Consider the following 21,364-nt stretch of genomic DNA (forward strand, 5'->3'; position numbering starts at 1 on the left):
CGTAACACAACTAATAATAACAATAACAGAGCACCGTAAGAGAACATGGTGCCTTAGCAGGCACATTAGAATAGCAGGTTCCCATGACTTGCCGCGTACAAGCTAGGACACTGCTCCTGCAAATGCTTATTCACATGGGAAAGCGTGCATGAATTCAGTGAGACTATTCACACACATAAAGTAACCTTTTCCAGGGTTGGGACTTACATTAGACTTAACACAACAAGGTACGGCAATAAAGAAAGCGTAGCGGAGGGGGCTAAGTGTGAACATGGACAGGGTTGATGTCTAAGGGGAAGAAGTGAGTTCTGGGGAGGAATCTGAAGGAGAGTAAAGTTGTGTGGTACACTGGAGCGAAGAGGCCATTCCGGGTGTGAGTGCTGGGGTGATGGAGGAGACCAAAGGAACATCAGTGTGCATTGACATAACATGAGACACGAGCCAGGCAGTAAGGGGTGACTAAAGAGACATGGAGCCTGATTCTGATCTCACACTGATGTAAATCAGCAATACTTAGTTGGAGTTGGTGTAGTAACACCAGTGTGAACCTGATGCAAGTGAGAGGAGAATCAGGCCCACACTGCAGGTGGGACTGAGCAGTGCAGGGCCTTGAAGAGTTTGAATATACAACGGGCCCATGTTCCCTAACAACCCTGCATCTCCATCCCGATTCCATAGTGAGGCCACAGACGCCTGTTTTGTTTCTTCAGTCTGTTGTAATGGATGCTATTACAAAGGGATAAATTCAGCATCACAGACTCAGTCGTGCACTGAAGTCACTGAGCGTGGAAGATCCTGAGTGCACCTGGCAGGACCAGTCCTAGCAACTTCAGTGCAAGAGGCAGGAATCAGGAGAAGGGACCAAAATGAGCACTGGGGAAGACAGACTTGCTTAAATTCAGACCACTTTGACCATTAGCCCGTATGCCATGGGAATATCATATAAAGCAAATGCACGTCTGTTTGTCTGATTCTGTGTGAAATCTGCCTCCAGTATGAAAGTCCCTCCAAGAGATGCATACAGGGTCTGCGTCTGAGCTGAGGCTCCTCATTGGCACAGCTATCGGGATGCAGCTTAGAAGAACAGGGTGTAATGGTGGCCCAAAAGGAACTTTAATTGACAGTTGCTGCCCACAGCTTCCCCTGGAACTAATCTGGAGCCCAGAATAGATGGAGTGTGTAGTGCGACTGCCCCACAGTATGACAGTGGGCACTTGTGGGAATTCCTGGGGGTGGGGGTGGGATATATGGCGTATATGGACTATACCACATTCAGAACCAAGGATTCAGGACTGGAGGTGGGCAAAATTTTCATAACCAAAAGGAAAGATACTTGGAATTCAGGTTTTTTCACCTTCTAGTTAATGACTCATGAAAAATGTGTAAAAATTTTGTGCAACCCAGTCATTTGTGTCCTGTGTCCCCCTCTGTGCTCAATCCACAGAGTGTGAATCTGTTACACCTCTCTGCTTGTGAGCCTGGCTGTTTGGTTTGTGCTGTGGAGACTTTCCTGTGTAACTCCGAGGAAGCTCTGGTTCAATGCCTGTACGGCACTCATCACTTTTGCACACCAAGAATGGAGTGCAATGGTGGCCCAAGAGTAACTCTCAGTTATAGGAGCTGTCCACAGCTTCCCAGGGAGCATATTTATATAGCGTTTGCATATTCGCCGAGCCAAGCAATAGCATTCCTAGTGGCCAAGTGGAGCTCTCAGAGCCCACCACTGAATTTCATTCGCGGACACTCCTTGACAATCTGTATCCTTGTTTGATCTGCACTGCAGCTTGGATTGTCTCAAAGACCGCAGTGGTGCTGGTTGGCTGCTTAGAGGCCTCCCCAGTCCGGAATCGGTAAAGAAGGGCCCACTGTCAAAACCGGGTGGACGAGTAGTAGGGTCTGTGACGAGGAACTGATTGGTAGCTGCTGTTAAGCACTAGTCTGCGTGCCACAGAGACTCCTAGCATGGCAGCCTTGACCACAGTGGGTGTCGTGATGAAAGACGTGTAGCTGGTAGGCTAAAAAGGTCATTGAATAAAGGAAAGCTTGGGTTGGCATGTACCTTAATGGGCAGCACAGAATAGATGAAGTACGTAGTGCTCCAGCCCCCTCCTCACAGTATATCCCTGTGACAGTGGACAAAAAACAATGTTGCTTCTGGGCAAAAACCAGTTGGTTTATGAACGATAGGGGCTTTGCCTCAAATGCAATTGAAAAAATGACTGATGAGAACACTGTTTCATAGAAATACGTGAGACTGGAAAATTCGAAGGGACCCAAAAAGAAACTGGGATTTTTCTTCTTCTTCACCAGCAGTAAATCCTGGCTATCCAAATGTCCTGGGGCTAGATCCAAAACATTTGGGAAAACCAAATTCATTTCTATGCACATTTCTGATTTTAGGGAGCATGCCAACATTTCAGATTATCAGATTATCTCCCAAATATTCTGAATTTTGCATAATCAGCATTGGGATACTTGGTGTTTCCCAGCTTTTTTAAATGTCCCCATAGAATACACAGTGCTGCACAAGAGAGAATAAACAAGCCAGTCGCTACCCAAAGAATTGACAAAGACCTCAGTCCTCCAGTGGCATCTGTAGCAGGCAACCCTTGGTTCCTGACTACACATCCTGTTTCACAGTCAGTGTTTAAGAGACAGATACAGATAGGACACTGGGAGAGTGGGAAGAAGTAGTTACCATAATTAAATATTTTCCACCCTCATTCTAATTCTAAAACAATTTTTTCCAATTTCTCCCAGCTCTGTTCAGCAATTTCTTCCTCTTTTCTGTGATAGCAACTTCTAGCACTTCCACATATTATTCTGTGAGCAAAGGCACTAGCTTCCTTCAATCTGTAGATCCAGAAGAAAAGCCACATTATCCTGAAAACAACAAAAAAAGAACTAAGTTTTCCTTTTTAAAGAGAGGACAAGTGTTTGACAGAGATAACCAGAAGGGGCTGGGGTTTATGCAGATATTAATTAGCATTTGAAATGAAGGGACTGTGAGCAATGCACGATATGCCTATAGCAACCGCACCTTTGCAGAAAGTGTTTGACTTGTAAGGGAATGTAATGGGTTAATTCAGCAATGGGGCATTAAATACTTTGTTTTAAAGGGGGGAAAATGACACTCTTCTCCCCTGCTTTGCTGGTTGTAGATGGTTTGCTCTGTCTTGGATCACATGGTCCATTGACCTCCCTAGTGCTGCAGAAGCACCAGCTGCTGCTGCTCCTGGTGCTGATGAGCTGCTGCTGATCAGGGTGTATAAGTCTGTGTGTGTCAATGCCTTGCAGCCCTACCCTCCAGTTTAAAGGAGGGAAAGCAGAGGATGAGCCCTTGAGTGTAGGGGTGGAAGTCTGGGAAACACCCTTTTCTTTGCCCACATTCCAAACACTAACCATGTCTATCTGTTGTTGCCTATTTTTCAGGGAATATGGATCCTCAAAAAGAAAATCAGGTAAGAGACCAGATTCTCCATATAATGCATGGCTATGTAGAGAGATTTTTAAGAGCCTTCCATTTACCTCCTGTTGCATGAAATTGTATGGTGATTTGACTCTTTCCTGCACAAGACGGTTGGAGGCAGAGGCATCAAACAGACAATATAGCTGTGCAGAGAGAAAATTGCCTTTTATATTAAACTGCCTTTGAAACAAAAATGACTAGCCCCCTGCTGATTGCACTTAAACAGAGCTTTCTCCAGTCCAAGAAGGCAGCTGCCTTAAATTTAAGTCCTCTTTCTGCTCTATTTGTACCTGCGCATGATCCAAGCACTGTCAGGTTTCTTTATGGGGGAGTAGGGATACTATTCTCTTTCAGTTTGATCCTTATTTTGTGGCCACCTGCTCTGCCAAGTTGCCTCTCCTGAGGGATCCTGTGTTGTGCTTGAAATAGTCTTGCCTTGTGAGTTACCTCAGTGTGAGCTTTGCCCCAAACTTTGGGATATAGACTGGTTCAGAGGCTGTGGTTGGGGTGTCTGTTTTGTATCCTAGCTGTTACCTTTTATAATTCCAATCTGACAATATAAATGACCTGAGGAAGAGTTGGAAAGCTTCTCTTTTTTGCCAACAGAAATTGGAGGATTGGGCCAAAAGAAATCTGATGAGGTTCAATAAGGATAAGTGCAGGGTCCTGCACTTAGGATGGAAGAATCCAATGCACCGCTACAGACTAGGGACCGAATGGCTAGGCAGCAGTTCTGCGGAAAAGGACCTAGGGGTGACAGTGGACGAGAAGCTGGATATGAGTCAGCAGTGTGCCCTTGTTGCCAAGAAGGCCAATGGCATTTTGGGATGTATAAGTAGGGGCATAGCGAGCAGATCGAGGGATGTGATCGTTCCCCTCTATTCGACATTGGTGAGGCTTCATCTGGAGTACAGTGTCCAGTTTTGGGCCCCACACTACAAGAAGGATGTGGATAAATTGGAGAGAGTCCAGCAAAGGGCAACAAAAATGATTAGGGGTCTAGAACACATGAGTTATGAGGAGAGGCTGAGAGAGCTGGGCTTGTTTAGCCTGCAGAAGAGAAGAATGAGGGGGGATTTGATAGCTGCTTTCAACTACCTGAAAGGGGGTTCCAAAGAGAATGGCTCTAGACTGTTCTCAATGGTAGCAGATGACAGAACGAGGAGTAATGGTCTCAAGTTGCAGTGGGGGAGGTTTAGATTGGATATTAGGAAAAACTTTTTCACTAAGAGGGTGGTGAAACACTGGAATGCGTTACCTAGGGAGGTGGTAGAATCTCCTTCCTTAGAGGTTTTTAAGGTCAGGCTTGACAAAGCCCTGGCTGGGATGATTTAACTGGGAATTGGTCCTGCTTCGAGCGGGGGGTTGGACTAGATGACCTTCAGGGGTCCCTTCCAACCCTGATATTCTATGATTCTATGATCCAATAAAAGTTATTACCTAGCCTAATATAAATCCAGTTCTCTGTCTCTCCCTTCCTTATGGCCTGCAGTGATATTTTTTCCAGACAGTTTTTCAAAAGTGACCTATAATTAGGGGTTTCTCAATTTGATTGCCCTAAACTGGAGGTGGTAGGCTTGGCTTCGGAGCTTCTGAGCATCTGCAGGGAGTTCTGAGTGCACAATACTACTGAAAATATCAAGTGTAACGTATCTCAAACTAGGCACCCCAAATCAATAGTTACTTCTGGAAATGTTGTTCTGGGTGTGGCCTTTCCACCCCCCCCCCCAAAAGTGGTATTATGGTAGTTCCAAGTTCCCTACCTACCATGCAGACCCCTTGGGAGTAAAAAAGGTCACACTCTCTTCTCAGAGAATGGCATTGCTTGGATTGATGGGTCAGTTAAATTATGAATGATTTATGCTGCCCTTCTGCAGTAAGCTAATACACTAATGGGCTGCTGCCACCTGGCTCTGCTGTCCTATGGATTCACTGATAGTGCTGTGTGAAACTGCCAGCCTGTTGCCTACACAGGCCTAGGATGGAAGTGTTAGTTAGAATCCCTGCTAGGGAATTAAGCGATACCTTATGCTTATGGTGGAACCAGTGAGGTACTGGCTTGCTGTCATAAATCATAGCATGCGTGTGGCAGTTTATCATTCTAGCCCTCTACAAAAACTGTATCTGGATTATATTGTATCTGAAAACCTCTCCCACTCTGGAATAAAATTATTACATTCAACGCCCCTTTTAGCAACAATATTAACCATGTGATTTAAGTGGGCCAGTCAATTCTCTTTACACCTTAGGAAGTAGGGTAGTAAATGGCATTCTCCCTTTATCGGTAGCCTTGGATTTCCCCATCTAGTTAGTGTTAAAACTGGGGTCCAAACCTTGCATTCCTAGCTCACAGGCCCAAGTTGAGATCACTAGATGATATGTTAAGATACATACTTTATCTTGTAACTCTGGTCTCTTTCAGACTTCCATAAAACATAAACGTATATGGCAAAGATTAAGGCACTCCAGGACATGCTGTGGTGTTTTGTTTTTGTTTCTCTCCCTTCCCCACCCCCCAAAAGTGACACTCGGGTTGAAATTCCAGGTTTAATTTTTTACATTTTTAGATTAGAACATATCCAATGTACCGGTCACTTTTTGCTGTCGCTTCACACTGCATTTCTCATAGATTGGAGGGAATTATTTTCTTTAGCTAGTCTGTTTCACTTCGTGCCCTAACCCAATGCTGCAATGTTTGGGTTGCCAATCTTACAAAAGAAGAATTGTTTACGATAAGCGTTTCCATTGCTCATTAACCAAGGAAATGCTTCTTTTGAGCTTCATTGTTCACAAGCTTGTCTTACAAAACCTAAATTTTGATAGATCTCTTCAAAAAAAGAAGTCACAATTAAGAAGTTGTTTAAAAGCCCTCAGCAAGCCTCTGTATTAATACGAACACGAGGAGTCTGGGGCAAGCCTTGCTGTGCCACTTTCATTTCATAGGTGTTGGCCATGCCTGCATTATCCATATTCAGTTAAAGTGAACGCTTCTTTGTGAACTAAAGAGCAACTGCAGCTTGTGTGTTTTGAACACTGAGAAAGGGCCTTGTCTTAAAAAGCCCCAATTAAAGCATGCCTGTGAACAATTAAATTTTGCAGAGACTTTGTTTTTATTTTTAAAGTGGGTCCTTGATACATCTGACTATTAGTGGCAGAAGCCAGGAGTTCTAGACTCCTAACCTTGAGGTTTCACAGCCTAGGAGTCTACTTGTTTCTGTTCTAAATGTCACACTGACTTGCTGTGTGACCTCAAGCATGTCACTTAGGTCCGGTGCCTAACTCCTATTGAAATCAATTGGAATTAGGTTCCTAAATATCTTTGATCGAGGCCAGTGGCTTTCAGCATGTGGTCCACGGACCCCTGGAGATCTGCAGACTGTCTAAGATTTCCAAAGTGGTCTGCATCTCCATTTGGGTGAAAAGTTGAAAACCACTGATCTAGGCCTTTTTCCTTGAGCTACACTCCTCCTCCTTGGTGTAATTCTGTCATTACTTACACTAGGGAGGAGTTTGACCCTCTGCCTCAGTTTACCAGATTATACAAAGGGAATGATACTCCTCTTTACTAACAATTGGGTAGGTAGTTAGAAAACCCCTCTCCTTCTCCCATCCTGCCGCTTGGGAATGGAGGTCCGGGCTGGTTGCTGCGAGCTCAAAGAGGAAACCGAGCAGTAGGACCAACGTACCCTGTAACTTCAGCTACCATTTCCACCTTACCCCTTCTTTGGGGAGCCACAAATAGGATGCCAATGAGTTGACGCTCTCCTGAGTCCCTGTCCAGTCAGAGCTTTGAATTCTGTGTCTGTGTGTTTCACCTTCTCTCACTCTCATTACCCAGCTCCCACCTTTTGGTACTAGGCTCCCCAGGGGGTATGATAGCATCGCTTGTTGGCCCTTTGCTTCAGTGCGTCCTATTGATTCTGGTGTATGATATTGGTTGATGCTTTTTGATGTTGGGGTTTGGCAACGTTCTGGGATTCCCTTTTTATTGCTACACCATAGTTGAGGAGGTACCACTTTCTGGCAAATGTCTCTGTGGCCAAGGGTGGCACAAAAATGCTCCGTTTTCCCCTTTTCATGTGGCTGAGAGCACTGTCCAGACAGCTCTCCCAAGGCGCAAGAGATCTGGGCACTCATATGGCATCAATTTAATGTACTGCATTTGGATTGATAGTGTGCAAATCTGTTAGAACAAACTGGTTTAACTTTCTTGGCGTTTGGAATGAATTGGGTTCTTCATATTAAGAACAACAAAACGAGGTAAAATGCTCATACGAACCCACTCTGACATGTTGACTTAATTACAAATAAAGTATGATCATCAGACTCCGTCTGAATATAGTATCCTCAAAATAATGAATGATTAAAAATAACTGTGTGGGGTCTTTTGACGGCTTTGTTTTTTAAAGTTTTAATCTCCACATTAAATCTCTTTACGAAGTTGAGGAAATTTTCCCTCTAACCTTTGTCCCTCACCACTTTAAAACAAATTGGTAAACTGTATTTTCAGAGTTAAATATTATGGAACGGAGACTGAATATTACAACTTGTGGTCACTTGAGCTAACTCAACTAACCTCATGAACTGGCTAAAAGATACAGCTAGTGAGAGAATTGTTTAGCTTGCAATTACATTCTTTCCTAAAGGCACACCTCACGACAACATTTGAACAGATAATAGGTCAAATAAAAATAGTTTTTATTGCATATGTGGCCAAATTCTTTAAGATGACAAAACTGCTTAAAAACATGCATTTAAAAAGCAGCTCTTCCCAATAAGTGCAAAAAGCACATATCCCTCCCACAGCATGGAGTAAAAAAATATAAACAGCCCTCCAGCAAAAAATGAACAGTAAACAAGTCTTGAGGCTTGACTAGATGGTGTGCTGTAAAAAGGCTTTTAGCCATGAATATTAACTTATGCACAGTGTGGTCCCGCTGGAATTCTGCAACTGTTGCATTGGGAGCACTGATACAAGTATGGAAGACACAATAGGAATTCTCTGAATGCCTGGAGACACCACTGACTGCCGCTTCCTTTTTCAAACACATGCTCATTATTCAGACCCCAAATCAGCCCACACTTTGAGGGGGAGGGCAGGGAAGGGAGATTGGATGGGTTCAGAACTTAATGAATGAATGTTTGCCCAGCTCTTAATTTTCAGACACTGGCTTTAAATGTGTGTCTGTGGTGTTCTGAACTGACATGCAGCTTCTTTGCACTGGTACAGGAGAGCAAGAAAGTGACTTTTATGTTGACGCTGTCTGTTTTTTGAGCTACATGCCTAGTGTGTGGCTTTATTATCACTATTTGTTATTTTATTATGGAAGCACCTAGGGACCTGTCAATGACCAGAATCCCATTGTGCTAGACGCTATATAAAGACAGAACTGAAAGGCAGTCCTTGCCCCAAACAGGGTCCAATTACATATGCTCCAATCCTGCCATCAGATCTGCATGGCTGGAACGCCACTGAAGTCATTACGGTTCTGTACAGACAGAGACCTGCCTGCATGAATCTGATTGAGAACCCCTGGTCTGGATCATGCAAACTTCATTGCTCTCTGACCCCCTTCTGACAACAAAAATTACTACACGACCCCAGGAGTGGGGACTGAATCCTGAGCCTGCCTAAGGCCCCATTGTCCTGGGAGCGGGGATGGGGGTAGGTCAAAGCCAAAGCTTGAGTCCCACCACCCTGGGCTTGGAGGCCAAAATCAAAGCCTAAGGGCTTCAGGCCCAGACAGGGCCTGCTACCTGAGCACCATTTCCCGGGAATGAAGCCCTTAGGGTTTGGCTTTGACCTCAGGCAGTGGGGCTTGGGCTTCCACCCTGGATGGTGGGACTCAGGTTTCGACTTTGGCCCCAGGCCCCAGCAAGTCTAAGCAGTCCTGGTGACCCCATTAAAATGGGATTGTGACACACTTTGGGGTCCTGACCCACAGTTTGAGAACTGCTGATCCAGACTGAATGCATCCGATGAAGTGAGCTGTAGCTCTCACAAGCTTATGCTCAAATAAATTGGTTAGTCTCTAAGGTGCCACAAGTACTCCTTTTCTTTAGACCTAAACTAGTAACCTTTGCTCTTATTTGGGATATGCATGCCTATTTTGCAGAATATCAGGTGCAATAAATTGCTTCTGAACTGTTCGGTTGGGAGGAATTAGCTGTCACTAAACTATAGCAGCCTTGAAGGACTGTCATCAATCAGTGCCTAAAGGGCACCAATGCAACTTCAAGGAATGGAACAGGTGGGCACATCCCATGTGTTCATAATGGATGATCCCTATTAGGTCTCTCCCAAGGCCCTATGAGGCAAAAGGGGAAGGAATTCCTTTGTACATCCAAATTTCCATATTCCCAAGTATGAGAGAAGCAGCTGACATCCATTATCATTCAAACAGGCACCGGTTCTATGCAGGTGTCCTGTTTGGCTTTTTTTCTGAAGCAAAGTAAGGATAGCATTTTAAATCTGTTACTGGCTATTTGCACACAACATTACACACAGCAAATTAGATTAACGCATTATCCAAACCCTGCAATTTCTCATCTGTGCACTGTGAAACTGCTTAGGATGAGCCGGTATGCTAAGGGTTAAAGTGATTTAAAGCATTTGTAGGGCACATCAGTTCCCTATGGTGGTGAGTAAGCTAAGAAAAAGAAATTTGAGATTCCTAGGGTAAGCTGGTCCTGCCCTTTTCCTCTTGCTTGCCTCATGCCAGAAGCTGTTGTTGGGCTGTCCAAGCCTCATAACAAAAGCATCTGGATCCTGGCATAATCGGTGGCTAGGGGCAGGAGGAAGCTGGCATGAACCTCTGAGTCGTTCCATAATGAAGACTCCATTTGGCCATAAAACTTTGGCAAGTTCCCTGAAAGTGTAGTTGGTTAACCTGCTGCTTGCTCAGCAATTAGTCCTAGCTGTTTGGGATCACACAGTAGGTTTGAACGCAGTCTGTTTTTATAGGGTTCATTTCTGTCCTAGTATCATGGTTCAAGATGTCACTTATGTTAGGAGAGACAAATATTTATGGCTGCATCAGTCATGCAAAGTTGTGTTGTAGGGTTTTTTTGTTTGGGTGTTTTTGAGGATAAAGCTCAAGAAAGCAGAGGAAGTTTTTTGTTTCTGTTGGTGTTTTGTGTTTTTTGGTAGGCAGACAGGATTTTAAAAAACATTCTTTAGGATGAGATGGGTGTTGGCTGCGAATATAGCAGTTTGCTTATAAATTTTTATCTGTCTGTCTCTGATGCTGTTACAATAAGGGTATTGATGCTTTGGACTTCTCTTTCAGTACGGGTGAGCATTTCAAGTGTGAAACTTATAAATAAATAACTTGCTGTATAAACTTTATTTACAATTAGGAAATGAAAGAAACAAGTATGTAACATCCGCTCTAGCAATTTAAGACTATCCATATGTACATAGAACTTTTGACATGAATTTAAAAAGCCCAATTTAAATCATGAGTGTTCTAAATTGACTTTAATTTCAAAATGGTTGTAAATTAATCCTAATGTTTATTCACCTGGCTGCAGATGGCTCGAAAACAATAGCTGTGAGCATTTTACCCCTGTTGCTTGAAATGAGGTGTCTACTTGGAAAAACTAATGAAATCAGTGTAATAACACTTTAATGCCTTGTTTGGTTTTGTGTGGAATTTCTGATCTAGGTTTGTGGATGGAGCCTGAGAACCTTGCCATCAACATATTCCTCCTCCACGTGCGCACCTCCCCTTCTTCACCTACCAGACTGGGTCTGGGGTGGAGGGAAGCTTGGGACCTCTGCTTGCAGCGGGGTGGTGAGGTAGGGGCGTCTACCCAGCAGGATGGGGCGGGGGGTCTCAGGGCTTCAGCCCCACAGGGCATGTCTGCCAGGGCACAGAGCTTCAGCAGGAGTGGGGCTGAAACCCCAAGCCCTGTCAGGTGTGCCCCAGCTCTTAAACTTCTGAGGATTGTCATATGTGGCTCGGCGGGTCAGTAAGTTTGGCCACCCCGGCATATGTGTTCTATGGACTTAATCTAACTTCTAGTGTTTCTCAACTGCCACTTGCTGACAGTTAAGCACTTGCTCCACTAGAATTGAGTTTTGGGTGGTTCTTTTTTTTTAAATGAAACTCCTCTCAGGATATCTTCTTCCTGTTAGGGGTAATAGGTATAAATAACATCCATGGGGAAACTTTTTTCCATTCCTCTCTCACGCACCTCTTCTCTTCATCTTCTGTTCTATAAAATCTCTTTAGTGAGAGGTTCTTGACTCCTATTTGAATTGTTCTCTTTGAGGGCTTTGGGTGATGGTATGGAGAATATGATTGTAGTAGGCTAACATTTCTGTGCTTAATCCTTCATCGCTGTTACAAACCAAAGATCCACAAAGGGACTGAGATGGCTGTGTGAGTGAAGTTGTCCTATAGTCCGTACATAGTAGCTGATGCACAGTAGGGATAAGGGTTTTGCTACACTGGAGCTCTCCTTTTAGCTCGTGTAGTGGAAAACTGTTTTGTTTAGAGTTGAAGTTGAGTCTAGCCCTAGCTTGCTATCCTTGTGATCTTTACATGGGAATGATCAGTTTGTAGTCATGGAGTCTCAGTATAGATTGATGTCCAACTTCCTTTGTTCTTATGGGTGCTGCTCCCTTGATAGGATCTTGAACAGGGCTGGCACTTAGTACTATTACTAATAGGATTATCCCATCATAGTTCATTGTTGATAGCCTATATCTTTTATTGCTGTCCTAACTGGGACAGCTCTAAATGATCTAATACTTGCTAAATTGCATCTTAGGTTTCTCTAAAGAGTCCCATCAGAAAGTTTATTAGAGTGGATGAAACACAGATAAGTATCAGTCTTCCCTGGGTCTGGGATTTAGGTCTTCCCATCAGGATGGTCAGCCCTACCAGTGAATACATCTAGACCAGGAATCATCTGAAACATCTACCTCTTAATCAAATGCAATTTCCTTTGTAAATGATAGGTTAAAAAATTGAGGATCACTACTAAAGTCTGATGTGGGAGGAGAAAGAGGGAGTTAGAGTTTTTAAAAGCAAAACTGAAGGCCAAGTCTACACTAGGCAATTAAGTTGGTCTATTCACATTGCTCAAGGATAGGAAAAATCCACACCCCGAGCAACGCAGTTACACTGACCTAACTCCCAGTGTAGACAGTGCTAAATCAACAGGAGTATTTTCCCGCCTATATAGCTACCACCTCTTGGCGGTGAAGTACTTACGTCAGTGGGAGAAGCTCTTCCATCGGCATAGGTAATCTCTTCCCTGTAGCACTACAGCGGCAGCATTTGAAGTGTAGAGCTGCCCTCAGTCTTGCTCTGCTACTCCCCCTCCTTTCACTGTCTCAAACTTTCCCCTTCCCTTGTTGGGGGTGGGGGGAACCTCTCCCATTGGAGAGGAGTGTTTCAGGCTAAACAGGTGAATTTGAGAATTGAAACACCTAAAATAGCAAAAATAGAAAATATTTTGTAGGCTGAAATCTGCTTGAGGATGCATCAGTGTCCCAGGACCATGTAGCTCTGGCTTTGTGTTTTAATCTCTCCAAGACTTCTGCAGCCTGTGACATGGATCACTGCAGCCTCAAGCACATGCTCACTTTTGTGTCTCCATAAAACACGTGTGCACAATGACTGCCTGTCTTCCCTATGTTGTGGGAAAACAATGCAGAAAGACAGGTTTCAGAGTAACAGCCGTGTTAGTCTGTATTCGCAAAAAGAAAAGGAGGACTTGTGGCACCTTAGAGACTAACCAATTTATTTGAGCATGAGCTTTCGTGAGCTACAGCTCACTTCATCGGATGCATACCGTGGAAACTGCAGCAGACTTTATATATACACAGAGAATATGAAACAATGCCTCCTCCAACCCCACTGTCCTGCTGGTAATAGCTTATCTAAAGTGATCATCAGGTGGGCCATTTCCAGCACAAATCCAGGTTTTCTCACCCTCCACCCCCCCCCACAAATTCACTCTCCTGCTGGTGATAGCCCATCCAAAGTGACAACTCTTTACACAATGTGCATGATAATCAAGTTGGGCCATTTCCTGCACAAATCCAGGTTCTCTCACCTCCCTCCCAACAACCACACACACAAACTCACTCTCCTGCTGGTAATAGCTCATCCAAAGTGACCATTCTCCCTACAATGTGCATGATAATTAAGGTGGGCCATTTCCAGCACAAATCCAGGTTTTCTCACATCCCCCCCCACCCCCATACACACACAAACTCACTCTCCTGCTGGTAATAGCTCATCCAAACTGACCACTCTCCAAGTTTAAATCCAAGTTAAACCAGAACATCTGGGGGGGGGGAGGAAAAAACAAGAGGAAATAGGCTACCTTGCATAATGACTTAGCCACTCCCAGTCTCTATTTAAGCCTAAATTAATAGTATCCAATTTGCAAATGAATTCCAATTCAGCAGTTTCTCAAATCCAGACTCCAGCGAGAAACTGCTGAATTGGAATTCATTTGCAAATTGGATACTATTAATTTAGGCTTAAATAGAGACTGGGAGTGGCTATTTCCTCTTGTTTTTTCCTCCCCCCCCCCCAGATGTTCTGGTTTAACTTGGATTTAAACTTGGAGAGTGGTCAGTTTGGATGAGCTATTACCAGCAGGAGAGTGAGTTTGTGTGTGTGGTTGTTGGGAGGGGGGTGAGGGGGTGAGAGAACCTGGATTTGTGCAGGAAATGGCCCAACTTGATTATCATGCACATTGTATAAAGAGTTGTCACTTTGGATGGGCTATCACCAGCAGGAGAGTGAATTTGTGTGTGGGGGTGGAGGGTGAGAACCTGGATTTGTGCTGGAAATGGCCCAACCTGATCACTTTAGATAAGCTATTACCAGCAGGACAGTGGGGTGGGAGGAGGTATTGTTTCATATTCTCTGTGTATATATAAAGTCTGCTGCAGTTTCCATGGTATGCATCCGATGAAGTGAGCTGTAGCTCACGAAAGCTCATGCTCAAATAAATTGGTTAGTCTCTAAGGTGCCACAAGTACTCCTTTTCTTAATGCAGAAAGAGAGATGGTGGGCTGGAATTCATGGTGTGCCATTTGGTCTGGGTCAGTGAGGATAGATGGGCTGCTCAGTCTTGTCAAATGGAATTTCCTAACTTGCTCTTCAGTTGTTGATCTGACTTGTTCCAGTAATTTTTGAATGTTGTGAAGAAATAATTTATCCTAGGATTAGCTCCTTGGCTACATGTAGCCATTGTAATCACTGTATGGAATTAATAACAAAATCCAGCAGGCGCTGCCAGAATATTTTTGTCCAAGTGTTTCTCTTTATTTTAAAAATAGTGCGGCAGGCAAGGAATTAATGAGAGAAGGGATTTGAAAGTGTGCACAACCCGTGCCAGATAGCACAGCAACATACAAAAACTAGTTGGGTTGAGCAATATTTGCTTGGTACTGCAAGACTGTGATTGCCAATGGGATCTGAGGGTGCTTGGCCTGTCTCAGGTGTTCCACATCTATTGGCATCAAACGCTGAGGCTCAGATCTCAACTGGATGTAGGTGCCTAACTTTCATTGAAATCAGCAAGAGTTTTATGCACCCTGTCATTTGAGGTTCTCTGTCTAAGACCTTTGTTAATCACAGAAAAATTCTTGGTCTCAGAGAACCTTTAACAGAATAGGTGAGTTTGTGTCTTAAGTTCAACTTGTTCTTCAGGTTTCCGGTTTCTGGTACAGCTGTCCTGGCCAGGGCAGATCCTCTATAGAACTGCTCAATATTGTCCTCAGGCCCTTGGTTTCAAATTCTGCAGTACAAACTTTCTGAGTAGTACAATGAGTGACCCTCCTTCCGCAATTTACAGTGAATGCCCTACTAAGTCTGAGTTTGCAATGTTGGAGCATTGTGGCTTTAGGAGGAAGAATTTCAGGCAGTCTATTCAGTCTTAGTGCACTCAGTGTGTGATCTGCATTACTACTGTTCAGTGGAGATGTGGATCTATTTAAGCAAACTGGCACATTCAGAGTCCTGTCTGCAGTAATTCGGTGCAGGGAAACTGATCCTTCTTGTATACCAGATTTTAAACTACTTGGTTAAATGAGATGTTTTGGCCATCTGCCTGAGGCTACTGAAAACACAGGCACTGATAGGATATCTTTTATTTCATGCCACTTTAGTTTGCTCCTGACACAGTCTGTGGCCTGCTGACTACCCAGGATCACTATCTTCTCCTGGGTGGCCCTTACTCCATGGGTTTTTCCATTTCACTGGTGGGAGGAGTTGGGGACTAAGACAAAGTAAATGTCTGTCCCCGTTGACTGAACTGTGCACAGTAAAGAGAACAATTCTAGGCAACCAGGTTCTTCTGCAGCTAGTCCTTCTCCTGTCTGAGGAGTGAAAAGGTGTGTGAAATGAGAGAGGCTCAGGGAGTGGGATGGAGGAATCATGGAATGCAGACTTAGTGCTTGGATACCAGTGAGAGATGCTGTTGCGGAGAGCTTCAAACTCCATGGATCTGTTTAGAAAGAAAGCTTCAACTTCATGCCAACTTGTCCATGGTGCTCCCTTAGGAATCCTATCTAAACTAGTGGAGACAAGAGTAGCAAGTTCTTGCGTCATAAGACCATAAATTCTTACATAGTGTCTTGAGTGCCTTCCTACTGAGCATCGAGTGATGTGATGAGCATCTGTATGCGCTACAGTTGTAGCCGTGTCGGTTCCAGGATATTAGCGAGACCAGGTGTGTGAGGTAATAACTTTTATTGGACTAACTTCTGTTGGTGAGAGAGATGAGCTTTTGAGCCACCCAGAGCTGTTCTTCATGTGACTAACATCTGTCCCATGACTTCTTGTTTCTCTGATCCTCTCTCCACAGGGAGAATTTGTGTGAGTGGTATGGGATATTTTTCTTTTTTGTCTACAGTATTCTGTGTGTATTGAAATATGACAAGCATTTTGAGCAGAAAGCACTGAGGCTCGTGATGGCTCTTCATTTTTTCAGTTTGTTCCACAGTCTTGGAAAGTTCTGCCTCCCGCACAGACTAGCTTTATCCTTCATGGTGGAAAGTTCCATTGTACCAGAAGAGCAGAGTTCTCTACCACCAACTCAATCCTGGAGCTTTAGATGTTTCTTCAGCTCTCCTGGGCCCAAGCCACTGAGGGTACATCTGCACAGTCAGCAGCAGTGAGCCTCCCAGCCTGGGTTGGCAGACTCAGGGTTGCACTATTGCACTAAAAATAGTTCTGAGGTCCACCTCTCTTGAGCTGAAATGTTTATGCAGCTGTTCTTAGTGCAGTACTGTGACCCTGAGTCTATTGACCCAGGCTGGAACGCTCCCTGCTGTGGGGTATGTCTATATAGTCCACAGTTCCTTTAGGATAAGGACTAAAACCTTGATCTTGACTCCCTTTGTTGGCTTCCCATAGACAAGGGCAGGTTTGATGTTCTTGCAGTTGCCCATGAGAAGTACTATATCCTTCTGTACTGTCTGGAATTTCCTAAGAGCTGAGATAGATATGAGCAGAAAGCTTTCTTTGCTGTAGTCCAGAAGGGAGGTGTCAAAGGCGTACATGCAACAGACATTGGGTCACTGTCTGCCTGGTTAGATAAGAGTCTTGTCAGCCTTAGAGAGCAGACAGCATTGCGAATGAGAAATCCAGGTGCGCTCTCAAACTGCAGATGGATTGAAGACAGGGGTGAAAGTAAGTTAAAGGACTTACTGGTACACCGGAGTCCTGAGCAGGGGGCATGGCCTCAGCCAGAAGAGGCATGGCCTTAAATCCCTGCGCCCTTTAAACCTTTAAAGGGCCTGGGGCTCCCCTGTGGTAGCAGCTGCCGGAGCCCCGAGCCCTTTAAATCCCCACCTGAGCCCTGCTGCCCGAGCCCTGGGGTAGCGGCGGCTGGGCTCCATCAGGCATTTAAAGGGCCCCGGGGCTCCAGCTGCTGCTACCGCCCCAGCCCTTTTAAATCCCCTCTGGACCCCCGCTGCTGCTACCCCAGGGTTCAGGTGGGGATTTAAAGGGCCCCAGGGTGGTAGTGGGGGCTGGAGCTCCGGGGCCCTTTAAATCCCCGCTGGAGTCCTGCCGCCACCCCAGGGCTTCGGCAGCAGGGCTTCGGCAGAGATTTAAAGGGTTTGGGGCTCCGGCAGCCGCTACCGCGCCAGCCCTTTTAAATCCCCTCTGGAGCCCCGCCGCCGCTACCCCAAGACTTTAAATTGCTCTCTGGGAAAGCCGGTCCTGGTACAGCGCACCGGCTCTTGCCGGTATGCCATGCCGGAGCATACCAGCTTACTTTAACCTCTGTTTGTTGGAAGAACACACCCACTAAAGGAGACTGCACTGTGGCTGTGAAATTCTTCATAGTGCTTTCCTCTGCCCACCGATATCTGTCTCGCTCAGATTCAACCTGCTGCTCATCCCTGAGCTGATCTCACCCAAACACTGGGTCATCTTGGTGGTAGTGGCTTGGTTGTGCGTATATGGTGAAGATGGGTAGAGCTGTGTGTCATCTGCATATTGCTGGCACTTGAGGTCCTTGTCCTCTTACTAGTTCAACTAATGGCTGCATGTAGATGCTGAATAGGACCAAAGAGAATTGATCCTTGTGGAATTTCATAAGTGGGGGGTGGGGAGAAGTGGCAGAGGTGGAGCTTCCCATTGCTACTCTTTGGGTATGTCCCTCCAGGAAGGACCACTTTCATGGTCTTTCCCTGGGCCCCTGCCTCGCATGAGATGGCAATCATAGAATATCAGGGTTGGAAGGGACCTCAGGAGGTCATCTAGTCCAACCCCCTGCTCAAAAGCAGGACCCATCCCCAACTAAATCATCCCAGCCAGGGCTTTGTCAAGCCTGACCTTAAAAACTTCTAAGGAAGGAGATTCCACCACCTCCCTAGGTAACGCATTCCAGTGTTTCACCACCCTCCTAGTGAGAGAGTTTTTCCTAATATCCAACCTAAACCTCCCCCATTGCAACTTGAGACCATTACTCCTTGTCCTGTCCTCTTCCACCACTGAGAATAGTCTAGAACCATCCTCTCTGGAACTACCTCTCAGGTAGTTGAAAGCAGCTATCAAATCCCCCCTCATTCTTCTCTTCCGCAGACTAAACAATCCCAGTTCCCTCATATCTTGCATATGAGCAATATCTCATGCTCATCAGTGTCAAATGCTGCAGAGGGACCCAGGAGGAGGAACATGGATGGATGGCTGTCCTCTATTCACTGGCTACAAGAGCTCATCTGTCAATGCCACTAAAGCTGTTCTTACCCCACGACCTAGCCTGAATCCAGGCTGTGCTGGGTCTGAGCTGGGAGAGATGTAAAGTGTGGCTGTTCATTCAAGGGGCAGTGGAAAATAAGGTTGGCTTGTCTGTCTATGGATATGTCTACACTACCAAAAAAGCCTGCACCAGTGAGGGTCCAGGCCCACTGATGCAGGCTTTGGCTATGGGGCTCAAAGTAGCAGTGTAGACTTTGGGCTCAGCCTGGAGCCTGGGCTCTGAGACCCACCTCCTCCCCCACTGGGTTTCAGAGCCAAAGCTCAGGCCCAAACATCTACACTGCCATTTTTAGCCCTGTAGTGGGAGTCCAAGTCAGTTGAACTGGGCTCTGAGACTCACTCCCATGGGTCTGTCTTTGCAGTATAGACACCCTTAGTGTTTGCACTTTTTCATAATACAAGTGTTACTGCCCCAGATCGGAACATTGGCCCTTGTACTCCATCTTTCTGCAGTTATCAACACCTAGCTCTCCAGAGGGAGAGACACAAACCTCTCCAAATACACCTGCTCTGTTGTGCAAAGCTATAGAGCTGGCATTGCCTTCTCCTCCTTGGCAAGGGATGGGCATTTCCCCCAGATTAATGCTATTTCCTCTTAGCTTGCATAGCTGTCAATGATACTGATAGCCATAAAGTTATCCAGATTCTCTTTTTAAAAATCAGCCTCACCACTTGGACCCTAAAATGGCAACATTATTAATGCCCTTGAATCTGAATGCACACTAGCATAATATAGCAACCATATGGAGAGGGGAGCCCATACTCACTGTTGTCAGACAGCTACTTGTGATTTAAGGTGACCAGACAAAAACAACATAATCCTGCAGATTTTCCAGTTTCTCAAATTGGATTAGGATGGTCTCTTTAGGATTACACACAAAGTGCACAATGCAAATCAAGCCTAAAAGCAAATATTTAGGTCTTAATTTCCTTTAATGTGCAGCTTGATTTCTCAGTGAAGACAGTAACTGAACATGGTCACTAAAATACAGATGTTAAACTAGGGCTGTGCTTCCTTTTCTACAGTATGTAGAGCACATGATCTGCTCTTGCTCCATGTCTTCGTTTAGACTTTCTGGTAGGGATATTTTGGTTGCGGGTTTCTTCCTTGTAAGAGTTTGCTACACAGATAATGAATTTCTGAGGCACGCTTTGGTCATGTGAAAGCCAGATGTGAATATTTTTCCAAGCTGTTTGTGTGTGGGTCTAATATACACTAGGCAGTTCAGTTTACGTGGCAAGTGGAAGTTATTTGAAACCGGTCTGCAATCGGATGTGGGGGTGAAGCGGGGGGAACCAGTGTTTTACAAGATAGCAGGCTACTGTTTGAGGAGGACAGATGCGCTTTTGGCTGGACAATACAAATAATCATATTGTTGGGAGTTCTGGTCTCGCTTCTTGCAACAAAATCTATATTGTGTATTAAGAACAAAAGATGCTTGTAGACCAGAGTAACAAATGATCCCAGCACAACCTATTTGAGACAAGGCTAAACTCAGTAAATAAAAGACCAAAATGTAGCATTCCTGTAATGAGTAATACAAAATTACTTTGACCAAGGTTTGCCTGATGTTTCATCAGCAAGACTATGTCTCAATTAAAAATCTGACTAATTGATTAGTGATATAGTGTGTCAGTAGTTTTAGTTTTTTAGAGTCTGCTTACTGGTTTAGGACTGCTGGGCTCTGTTCTTCAGTAGATTACAGTTGGAAGGCTAGCATAGCCATCAGTAGGCCTTTCCTTTATTTAAATAAGTTGGGGTTTTGGGGGTGGGTTTTTTTTGGTCAGATCCTGTCTTTATTTTTTTATTTTTTGAAGGGCATATATGTGCTTTAAACCACTATATTCCCCCCCCCCTTTTTTTTTATACACTAGACTCTTGTTTCATTAGAATAGGACAAAAGAGAATTCTGAAACCCTACAAAACAAAAGCATATGGCTGTGTCTACACAGCAGCTGGGAAGTGTCATTCCAGCTTGGATAGACGTACATGCACCAGCCAGTTCAAGCTAGAGCCTAAAAATAGCAGCCTGGCAGCAGTAGCAGGGGCAGCAGCCTGGCCATGCCGCTTCTTTAAGTATTCGCTCTGGCTGAGCGTGCATGTGTGCGGTGTAGACCTGCCCTTAGTCTCACTCACCTGCTGGAAGTTTAATGTCCCTCTTTTAAAGAAGCTCTCTAAAAACATGCATGTGCCTGTACTGCTGAGGATGGCTTTTAGACACTTGCATTGCCATTGTTCATGCAGCAGAAAGGACTAAATGCAATGCATTGGCTTTATCACATGTAGAGTAGGGTGGCAAATGAATTTTCCTTGCCAATGGAAGTTTGTGTATTTAAAAAAGAAAAGACCCTTATTTGTGCTGTGGGGGAGGCGCTCCAGCTGGACACCAGGACGCTGCAAACACTGAACAAAGAGGTGGTAGAAAACTTGTCTGGTGTAAATCTCTGCTCAGAAAAAGAGATCTCATTGGTTAATATGATATAAATGGTGTAATTAGTTTGGTCAACATGGTGTGCTTTGGTTTTGATTTGTTTTTAAATCCCTATATTCCTAGCTTTTCTCCTGTTCTTTATTTCTTTTTTCCCCCCTTCCCCCCCGCCCCATCTCTCAAGTAGAGCACAACCCTAATGACACTTGACTAAAACTCCT

The 21,364-nt window shown here is 44.8% G+C and overlaps 1 protein-coding gene across 9 annotated transcripts in view; it reads left to right on the forward strand.

Annotated features, from left to right (window-relative positions):
* SH3PXD2A (SH3 and PX domains 2A) overlaps positions 1 to 21,364 on the forward strand; it is a 395,312-nt gene that overhangs the window by 244,870 nt on the left and 129,078 nt on the right. For 8 of the 9 annotated variants that reach the window (XM_073354457.1, XM_073354456.1, XM_073354459.1 and 5 more), the window contains one exon: positions 3,433 to 3,461. In XM_073354457.1, coding sequence (XP_073210558.1) covers positions 3,433 to 3,461 — 29 coding nt within the window. Of the gene's footprint in view, positions 1 to 3,403; positions 3,462 to 21,364 lie in introns of those variants that run through there. The other variant, XM_073354466.1, reaches the window with a different exon arrangement.

The sequence above is a fragment of the Lepidochelys kempii genome, chromosome 7 (genome assembly GCF_965140265.1).
Source record: "Lepidochelys kempii isolate rLepKem1 chromosome 7, rLepKem1.hap2, whole genome shotgun sequence".
Taxonomy (NCBI): Eukaryota; Metazoa; Chordata; order Testudines; family Cheloniidae; genus Lepidochelys; species Lepidochelys kempii.